We start from the raw sequence: 11,500 nt of genomic DNA on the forward strand, positions 1-11,500 counted from the left end.
TGAACAATTATATTATGAATTGAACAAATTATAAATGGACACAAATTAGTCATAAAACTAAAATCGTGACTTTTTTTTTAAAGTAAAAAATCTATTGGTTATCATACGTCATATATCAAAACAATATCTGGATTGTGCCATCGGCCAAGTTAAATTGACGTCAAGTATTGGTTTCATTGGAACACTTCATGGAACACCTACATTAATTCTAAGACTTGACCAATTCTGTTTAATAATTCTAAGTTTCAAATGCGTTGAACCATGACATAAGACCATATTTAGAAGGCTTCTAAATTGTTTATTATATTAACTTTAATGATTTAGGTTTCACATAACATACTTTTTGCTTTTTCATTACTTCATTAATTAGTACATCTTTCTGGATTATAGAAAATTGACATAGAAACAGGAGTTTATAAGGAATTTCTTTCGTGCATTTACACTATACTTACATGACCCAGTATATACATCAAATATCTAAATTATAAGTACTATAATAATAAAGACTTTATCCAACTTGGTCAATCTGCATCTTATTTATTATCTTATTTTCGATTTTCCTGATCCATTTTTGCCTATTATTAAAATTGATTTTTTGAATAACTACATGCTAAATAATCGGTCTCAATATTTTGGTTGATTTTTTACGAAATAAAAATGGTATGATAAACCATTATGTTTAATGTATGTGCATTACAAATTTGTATAACTTACAAAATTATTATTTACCTTGTTTGTAATGAATTAAGTCCATAACATCGTCCCAGTTCTGTATCAATCTCTTTGAAATATGCACAACAATCAAACTCCTCATCATTCCATTTGCATTTTTGAACCACGTCCTGACAAGGACTCCTAACCTAAAATATTGTTTGTTATTGAAAAAACAAAATATAACATAGATTACTAATTGTTAAAAACTGCCTGATAGATTAAAGATGGTATATTGGTTGAAAGTTCGATGCGCCATGGAGAGAATGCGTATAGAACACGTTTCTCTACTGAAATTGTTGTACTGCGCCATCTCGTTGATAGTGTAGAATAAGAACATTTTGGAAAATCAAAAGAAACTGATGGATAAATTATTTGATATAGAGGGCGCATTCGATAACACATCCTACGAAGCAATCAACCAATCACAATTACAACGTTACTACAGGATACACTGTCAGCACAGTTATCCAGAGATTGGCTACACCATTGTGTAGAAAAATTCAGTAGCGGTTTAAATGTAAACATTTTTATTCCACTCGGAGAAACTACCTGTGTATTCCAGGCAGAAATTTATGAAATCTTATACTGTATAAGAGAAATTAATATGGGACTTTCGAATTGAAGCGGATCCGGTGGAGGCAGTCCTACAGCTCGCAAAAGATGGAAACACACGGCGAAAGGAATACTTCCTCAGAGAGTGACGAAATAGGAGATGCACATTTACTGAGAGAAATGTATAAAGAGCTAAGACCACTGAGAAAAGAAAATAAAGAATATAAAGAAGAGATAATAGAAATAAAAACAGCCAGAGCTGAAAATAAAAAAAGAATTGGAAAATACAAAGCAACGCCTAAATGAGGTGAAAAAAGTGATGAAAGGATTGAAAAGGAATTGAAAAGAAACAATATTGTAGTATCTGGAATAAATATTGAGACAGATGAAGAGAAAAAGATTATATGACAAATTTCATAAAAAAAAAACAAATAAAGAAAGAAGTATATATATAGAAAGAGCAATAAAACTGGGTAAGAAAACTTGTTTACTACAAATACAAGAACACGTAGAAAAAAAATAGAATTATGCTAAAAAAGAGTAAACTGAATAAGCTAAAGGGTGAAAAGGAATTTATAAATGATGATGTATCAACCAAAGAAAGAGAAATGAGGAAAAACATATCCCAAATATGTAAAAAACTCATAAAAACATGGTAAAACGGTAAAAGTAGGTTTTAAGAAGATCATAGTAGACAGAAAAGAATGGAAATGGGAAAAGAAAGGCATTTTTAAAATTAATCGGATGCAAAAAAAGAGGGTAACGGAGAAGAAATCGGAAAAACGGAGACAATTAGTGGCAAAAAACAAGGAATATTATAAGGACAAAACTGACAAAACCCTGACAATGAAAATGAACACGAATAAATAAATTTAGAGAACGAAAAGCATAAAACACATAGACTCATCAAATAAGAAAAAATTAAGCACACTATTTGGAAAATTGGAGCTTGGAACATAAAGAGCATAAATGGTGAAAAAATATAACTAGTAGACGAGTTTGAGGCTGCAGAATTAAGTATATTAGCAATATTATAGACCATGAAAAAGGAAAAAAGGAGTAGTAAAAATGGAAAATAATCATATCCTAATATATAGCGGAGTATCAGATGATACAAGAGCAATTGCAGGTGTAGGTTGTATAATACGTAAAAGACTGGAAAACAGATATACTTCTGTAAAGCATGGTCAACCTGTGGAACAACTACAAGGATCTGCTACTGGATGCAGCTAAGAAAGTACGCGGAACAAGTAAAAAAGGTTCAACAAAGAAACAGACAGCATAGTGGTCCGAAAAAATAAAAAAGCCAGGAAAAAGTGAGAAAATGGAAACAATATCTGAAACACAAAAGAAATGAGAAGTTTCAGTTAAATTGTCTGAAACTTTGCGGAGAGGGAACTTTGGTGGTGATGGTCAAAAGTTTTTTGTCTTAAGACTCAGAAATCAATTGTTTGTGAGTTACAGAGGTTCAAAGTGTTGGTTTTTAGGCCATTTGAATAATAGATATTTGTAAAATATACAGGATGTTAGTAAATACGTGCAACAAACTTCAGCTAATGATTCTGCATGAAGAATAATGACAGTTTGCTATATTGACGTATGTCCACAAATGCTTCCTTTTCCGAGACACGGAGTGTTGAAATTTTTCTTACAAACTAATTATTTATTTATTGCTATGAATCTCGTTGAGGTAAGCGAATGAAATTTTATGGATCTCAAGAGGTAGTTATTTCATATTTTTAGGACATACAATTAGGAATTTTATTTTCGTTATTGGCTCGGTAATGGTCTCAAGTTTTTTAAATAAAAAAATGGTGCGCCGCTGAGATTTTTCAAATTAAAAATATTTTTGAATTTTTGATATCCTCATTTTTTTTTCGTCGTTTTTATGCAAAAAAATAAAACAATTTAACGCTTACTTTTCATTTCTTTAATACATTCTCAAGAATTATCTACATAATACAATAACCTTAAAACAGAACAATAACAAAAAGTACCATTAATAAAATTTTAAATAGGCGCAAGGCTACAAAAAATGTTCAAAATGACTCCCTAAACCGTGATGCAAGATGCAACTCTTAGCCTCATTGGTTGTAGTATTCGTGCACATATTCCTATTGTATTTCTAATTTACTTATGTAAAGATAGTTTCCGTTAAATTGGTAAAATAAACTTTGCAGAGAGGTAACTTTAGCTATGCTGATCAAAAACTCTTTGCGCCCCAAGGATCAGAAATTTCGTATTTCTGGGTTATAGAGCTTCAAAGTATCGGTTTTTAGTCCATTTATCTAAATCATGAAGTTGGAAACGTACCGTCCCACATATTTAATATACGGCATCGGAATCTCAATAAACACGAATATGGTATCGAAATGACATTTCTTAAAGTTTTCCTGTCAAAAAAATATGGATATCCACGTGGATATTCCAGAGGAATATCCCGGAACGTTTCCAAATTCATTATTTTGGAAAATGGACTAAAAATCAATACACACTGTATAACTCATATTGTTATCGTGCGCTATTTAAAATTATATTAGTGGTACTTTCTGTTGTTGTTCTTGTAATAAAGATGTTGTATAAAGATGTTTTATATTTTTTTTAATAAAAACGGCACCTCATACGAAAAAAAAAATAAGATATTTTGTCACAAATTAAACGAAGAATTCAAAAATGATTTTTTTTCAAACGTCACAAAAGTAATAATTATTGTGACATGATCAAAAATCTCGAGGAATACGCGATGCCATGGGATCTTTGGAATCAGACATAATACTCGTACTTTTGGGTGACAATAAGCACAAACGCTCACAAAACTTAACGAGTAACACAAAAATCGATGATTTTTCTAATTTTTCAAAGTGACAATTAATAGTAGGTAGTATGTTCTATTCGGAGTAAAAATTATTTTTTGTTCCTCGGCTTAATGTCACAATTAAGTCAAACGTCAGCCTCGCAACAAAAAGTATCATTTTTACTGCTAATAAAACAATATAATATTAATTTGAAAAATCTCAATGACGTACCATTTCTTTCTTTAAAAAAATTGAGACCATTACCCGTATACACGCCAATGATAAATATAAATGGAGGATAATACATTGAGGAACTACAATAAACATGAACATTTATTACTTAGAGAAAAATTGTTTAAGGTGCATCTGTCAGTCTCTATCGTAACTATAACAAATAACTCCAGGCCACTCATCGTTTAAGCAGTATACTGAGAGCAACAATAAACGAGAACAATATAAGGAATATTTCAAGACTTAAGGCAATAAATTTCTAGCTGACGAAAACTACAATGATCAAACTTCTACTTGGGGATTACCTATAATTACTACAAAATACCAAGAAGTAATAAATACAATGGATTCAGAAGACTTCAAATACTATCTTTCTTGCATATCTACTTATTGGCCATACAATAGCAATTAATTCGCAGATTTAATAAATTTAAAGTCGTCAAAACTTTAGATACGAAAAATGCGATTTAACCTCATCTTACTACTTGTCCTCTGATCACTAGTCTAGATGAATATTAGTAATATGTTTGAACTTACTGCATCATGATAGTAACTTAAATTCTTCACAAAGCAATTTTTGTCCCTGTTAGGTACATCTGGGCCACAAATTTGTAATGTGTATAATGACAATCCTTTGTAAAAAACTAATTCCTTTACGATTTCATCCAAATTATAATCATGCGGATCTCCAAAAACTCTAAAATATATATAAAGTTATATCAACTTAAAAAAATATTCTGAAGGTACAAGTACACTTTTAGTGTGCAATAAAGGCATAATTTTAATAACTTTTTTCTCGACTGTTTTTTATTATATTGCGAAATGTATTTTTTGCAAAAGTTTATTTAAGTTTTGGACTGTAAATTTTTTTTTATATTCTGACGCCAAATTAAAGACAAAAAAATTCTTCATCTATGGCCCACAATTACCGTTGCCCACAGAACCAAGGCTCTAAACAGCATTTTGAAAAGAAAGGTTTCGCATATGTGAATTCACCTGCGCTTTTTTTTTAAATATGAGAAAAAAATGAAGGACTTTAAAGTGAATTCGCATTAAAAAATATGTTATATCAACCAAAAAGGACCAAGATTTATTCAAATCGGTTCACCCAATCTGAAGATTAAATATCGGTCGTGCGAAAAAAAGATATTTCGAGAAAATCTCGAAAGTAAAGTTTTTTTCATATTATTTTTTTAATTTTTATTAAAAATATCGAGTTTGATAACTGTTATTGCCAATTTATTAATCTGCTATTTATGCAGTAATAAGCCATCATCACTAGAGCCCTGTTCTTTCTCTTGCTGAATAGTTTTTTAGCTAAACGATCTTCTTTCGTTGTGGCCTTGGTTTCCTTTGGATGGTGCAGCTCGTTTTTTTCATGATTTTTATTTGGCAGAGTGAATGAGCAATATTGGCGGCAAAAAACACAGATGTCGATGACCTTAATGTGACCATTCAGAATATCTCCAGAAAAGTTGTTTTTGTTCAAATCAGTTGACACAGTTATAAACCAGGATGACCTACTCAACTATCCTACAGAGTTTTTAAATTCATTTCAATTACTTGGACTCCCTCCCCACAATTTACAATTAAAAGTATGATCATTACTCTGCGTAAGATTAATTAACCTCGACTGAGCAATAGAACGAGACTGACTGTAAAAACGCTAATGAATAATGTTCTTGAGGCAATGATCATCAAGGAAAAAGATAAAGGGGAGAATATCTTGATCCTGCATTGACCGAAAACTCCAAGAGACTCATTTGACATGAAACTTCTATAATTTGCGGTGCGTTTGTCTTTTGCAATGACGGCCACAAAAAAAATCACAAGGACATCGTTGAAAGTATGCGGAATTAACTTGGTATTTTTATGTTTCGGGCATGGACAATTATTTGCGCGTCGAAACACTGTCTTTATTGTAAATTTACTCACCGCAAAGAAAATATTTTTTTATCAAAAAGCATTAAATTTATTCAACTTTTTCCTTAGATAATATTTTTGAGTATCTTCTTTTGGTTTTCTGTTAATTTTAAATTATTGTACTTTGACAAATTATCTAATTCCAAGGCGGTAAAAAGTTAGCCGGGTCAGCTAGGTACAATATAAAATTATAATATAAAATGGTGCATACTTATCTGTTATTTCAGCTATATTATCTTGCTGGTCCGTTTCACATACTACTACGGATGGAAAGTTAGTATCCCAATCCAGATAATTAGTATCTACTACGAAACTTATAGCATTATTTTTAAAGTCGTCATAAGCAGAGTATATTAACAAACCAGTTGCGATCCAACTTAATACACAACATATTGTCCAAAATACTCTACAAGATAATAAATTATCTAATACGAATGATAATTATACCGCTGCCTAAGATACAAGATGGCATAAAACAAAATGACGAAACAGAAAAATGAGTTTAAATATTTTGACCATTTCATATTTAATAAAATATATTTGCTTTTTGCCATCTTATAGCCTGAATGTGGTTGCGGAGTATCTGTCCGAAAGAAGGATTATGGTGGAAAAGAATTCGATCGTCTACTGGCATATGATGGGGTTAACAACTATGAATAGGGAGAGGGTACAACCCCTCTCGTATTAGCGGATGACCTCTCTGTGCTGGTAGTGGCGCGGAATGAGCCCGATCTTAAATACCGGGTTCAGTGCGATAGATGATGCCCAACATTAAAGGTCTCAAATACAAAAGCAGGATAGTCTTACACGGTATTGTGCAGTTGATAGTCCTCTACGTGGTACCAATCTGGAGTGAGGTGGTAGAGATACCGGCCTACAGGAGGCTTATGACACGAGTGGGCAGAACAAGTCTGCTGTGAGTGGCATACGCCTACAGGACTGTGTCTGAGGCAGGCTTGTGAGCCATCACTAGAAGTGTTCATGTGTTGGCAGTGGAAAGTTTAAAGGTATATGAGAGAAGAGACCTAGATATTATTATGGCCGAGAGAAGACAGGAAAGGAAAATTGAATTGTGACAAGAAAAATGGAGCAACACAGAAGATGTGACACAATTGACAAAGATGCTAATCCCAAACATAAGAGATTGGGTGCACTGTAATCACAGGCAACTGGATTATCTCTTAACGCTGTTGCTCACAGGACACGGGTGTTTTAGGGCCTATCTCTATAGGTTCGTAAAGACTGACACAGATAAATGCCTATACTGCGAACACTGTAAAACATTCGATGTTAGAGTGCAACCGATGGATAGTAGAAAGGAACATAATGGAAAGAGAGGCAAATGTGAATTTTGTTATATTGAGAGAAATGGAGTAAACAAAGTAGGTTGGAGTAATGTACACAACTGTATCCCTGCAGTGGTCAAGAAGAAAAAAGAGGAAGAAAGATAGCTGGACGTTTTGATAAGAGGCGAAAAATCAGTTATATTGTATAAGTTAGACTGTGTGAGTCAGACTTGGGGAAGGAAGAAATGACAGTCTTGGAGTGATGATGTTTTAGGAGCGATGATGATCTTTCACGGGCTATCTGGAACGCGGTTTCTACAAAAAACTATTTTTGGGACCAAAAAAGGGAAAATACGGAAAAGGGACAGAGCTTCCTTACTGTCTGTGGATAAATAAAGGTAGTGTTTCGAAAGTAATGCTCAGCCTTAGAGCCGCCAGGAGCTTCAAGAATCCTGAATAAAAAATTAGAGTCTGTTTTAGCAAGTAGGCGTTCGGCGTAGACTCGGAGACGAGAGGGCGTTTTAAAGTACTTCGGAAACAATCGCCGGGAGTACGTAGGACGAATCCTGCATTAAGGCTTAAGGCATAATTGATTAAAGACATGATTGTTTCAAAGTTGTAAATGATTGAATTTCATACTTTTGTTTAGACATACCATTTATAGTTTTCTCTCTTGATAGGCTGAATATAGAACTTAAAAGTATACTCTTGAATAAAACTTTAGTTTTGGTACGTATTCTTTAGTTTTGACTATATTGCATTAATAGAATTCCAGAAAAAGCTGCAAATGTTCACTTTTATCCAGTTAACTTATTAATATTAGTACATTTAATATTTTTAACTCAATTATTTATAGTTTAGGACTCGGGAATGGTTGAATTTAAAAATAATTATGTACTTAATGGTAATTATGATAATTATGTACAGAGAGATGCTAATTACGTACAGAGAGAGGATAATTATGTACAGCGAGTCTTTTCAAATATTCTAAAAACTCGGATATTAAAAAAAATTCTCATTACGTTGTCACAAGCTTTGTAGTACAAGATAAGAAGCCCAAAATGGACAGCAATAATATCGCTAAAGAAAGATCACAAGAAAATTCTTTACGTAAAAATGAAATTAAACAAAAATAAACGTATTTAAAAAATTAAACTTCGAAAATACACACCTTTCTGTCCAGTGTCTACCTTCTTCGACTATAAATCTGTATCCATGGAAAGAACTATTTAATAAATAATTTTTGAATATAGAAACCTTTTTTTCCTGTGGCATCGTAACTTAATTAGAAAAGTGTATCACAAAAACTAACGTTGTCTACTGTCAGAAAATATGAGGAAAACTAATAATTCAGTGAGCTTTTGTTGAGAACACGCAACAGTACAATTATCTATATGAAGCTTTTTATCGTTTGATATTTGTGGTATAAAATATGACAAATAAAAAGACGTAGATAATAGATTCATTGAGTATTGAATAAATATTTAAAATTAATTTTAGCCAATATGCATACTTTATTGATATACTTCTGAATCATTAAATTTAAATTAATAAATTTTAAGGTAACTGAACAAAGGCTCGTGTAATTTATTTTTATGATCCGAGTATTTTATTAGTGACATATTTTAAATAGGATTATAAGTATATAAGTAAATATCGGTAAAAACCTAAATAAAACAAATTATACTGTTAAAATATTTTTTATTCGATGCATTAGTAAAAAATTTAATTTTATACCTAATATCTACCTATATCATATTTTACAACAATTCATTATTCCTGGCAATCAGCATGAAAACAATTATTACCAATACCATGTCTTAAAAAGTTTCCTATATAGAAATAAAGTATTTCCGTGACTTTGACTTTTATTAATAATTTAAGAAAAAAAATGGAAATATTTGTAATGAAAAGGTCTATTATTTGCATTAATTAATAATATAAACTATGTATTCTTTAATTCATTAAGCTCTGCAATCCCTAGAGATTATAGCTGACGCCAGGAATTCAAAATCCTATTCTTGAATTAGGTGGATTATTCCTTTATGTTATTTATAGCTTACTGCGTGCCTTTGTTGCTGTCGTGACTTTTTTCCATTTATTTTTGTCCTTGCACTGAACTTTCCAGTCTTTGACATTCATTGTTCTGAGTGTGGGCGTCACTATATATACCCTACCCATTCTAAGCGAAGATATTTTATTTATCTGGCTATATTTTCTCCCTTTAATTATTCTTCAATTTCGGCTTTCATTTTTATTCTTCTTTCTCCCTCTCTTGTTACATTGTGGCACAGTATCGTTCTCATTATTTTTATTTCACATTTCAGTAGGCTACCTTCCTCTTTCTGGTTACTCATTATTGTTTCCACCCCATATGTAACAACAGGTCTTATTAAGGTCTTATATTAGAGTTATCATTGTTCTTTTAAGTAGAGTCTTGCTTCTCAGCAGGTTTCTATTCGTTACATTTGTTTTTCTGCCTTTCAGAATTCTTTCATATGTTCTCTCTTTTCTGGTTTTCCCTATTGTTACTCTCAAGTAACTAAATGTGGATACAGTTTCAAATTTGTGGTTGTTACATGAAAACCTAAATAAACAATATGGTTTATTTAGGTTTTCATATAATTCGTCTTTTGCTGTTGGATAGGATGTTTCAGTTGGAGCATATATATTAATGTTATATAGTGTTTTTACATTTTTAATCTCAGTGTGGCGATCCTCTCATCTATCGGATTGAACCTTATTATGTGTAAGTATTTACTTACAGATGTACATGAAAAACTTTGTAGTTTTTCATGTATGTAAAACCCACTGCAATCTTGCCTTGTTCACCATCTCCACTATACATAAACACATATTATTTTTTTGTGATTTTTCTTGTTTTTTCTTATCTTACTTCTTGTATCTCTACCCTTAAAAGAGGATCTGACGACCAAGTATCAGCGGTATAACTGTAACACCCGGAATTAAGGAAAAGTAATTCCATTAAGAATGAGTGGTGCCATCTTTTTCGAGGGGTGTTCGCTGAACTGAGTAGGCCGCTAACCTCGGTTACAATTGTGGACACGACACATTCTTTTACCCCACCAACCCGTCTGGCCAGCGTGGTGGGATATGACCAAAACCTCCAAAACCAAACATGTCGATTGTAACAGAAACACGGAAGGTACCCCAGGTGGGTAGGAATTCTATTCCATAGTCGCACACCGTAACAACGGTCTGCTCCGAGGATTCTGGGGGGGGGGGGGAGGGCAATCCGCTCTATGGCAAAAGATGAAAAACTCTACGAACTAGAAGAGGCATTGGGGGACTGGGAATTGGGATGTAATGGGACTGTCAGAAGTTAAAAGAAGAGGTGAAGGATATTTGAACTTACAATTAGGCAACAGACTCTATTATAAAGGCGGGGAAGACTACACATACGGTGGAATCTTAATCAACAAAAAAAGAAAATCTCAAATTCAAATCATTGACAGCATATCAGACAGGGTTATATACATGGTCTTAAAACTAAGTCCAAAAACTAAAATAAAGATCGTGCAAGTTTATGCTCCAACTGAAAAAGCAACCGATGAGGAAATAAATTCTTTTTACCAAGACCTTAAAAAAGCTATAGACAACAACAAAGAATCCAAAATAATAATAATGGGAGACTTTAAGGCCAAAATTGGAAGTAAGATTGAAGACTCTAAAGGCAAGATTGGAAATTTTGGATTCGGCACAAGAAACACAAGAGGAGAAAAACTCATGAAATTCCTGGAACAAGAAAACATGTATGTTATGAATACCTTCTACAAAAAGAAACCTAACAGAAAGTGGACATGGGTCGCACCTAACGGAACTACCAAAAATGAAATAGACTATTTTCTCCCAAACAACAAAAAAATATTTGAAGACGTCACGACAATAAACAACGTAACAACGGGTAGTGGCCATCGTATAGTTAGAGCAAAAATAAATATTAACATGAAAGAAGAGAGCAAAAGAATTGTTAAAAAA

General features: G+C 32.4%; 1 protein-coding gene across 1 annotated transcript in view; it reads right to left on the reverse strand.

Moving 5' to 3' along the window:
- Nucleotides 1-8,791, reverse strand: part of ppk13 (pickpocket 13) — a 42,517-nt gene extending 33,726 nt beyond the window's left edge. Inside the window, exons 1-4 of the mRNA XM_072523145.1 lie at nt 8,673-8,791; nt 6,427-6,621; nt 4,830-4,989; nt 730-860 (exon numbers count right to left, since the gene is read on the reverse strand). Of these exons, the coding sequence (XP_072379246.1) occupies nt 730-860; nt 4,830-4,989; nt 6,427-6,621; nt 8,673-8,776 (590 nt within the window). The 5' untranslated portion in view covers nt 8,777-8,791. The remainder of the gene's footprint in view (nt 1-729; nt 861-4,829; nt 4,990-6,426; nt 6,622-8,672) is intronic.
- Nucleotides 8,792-11,500: the final 2,709 nt, after the last annotated feature.

Source organism: Diabrotica undecimpunctata, chromosome 2, assembly GCF_040954645.1.
Source record: "Diabrotica undecimpunctata isolate CICGRU chromosome 2, icDiaUnde3, whole genome shotgun sequence".
Lineage (NCBI taxonomy): Eukaryota > Metazoa > Arthropoda > Insecta > Coleoptera > Chrysomelidae > Diabrotica > Diabrotica undecimpunctata.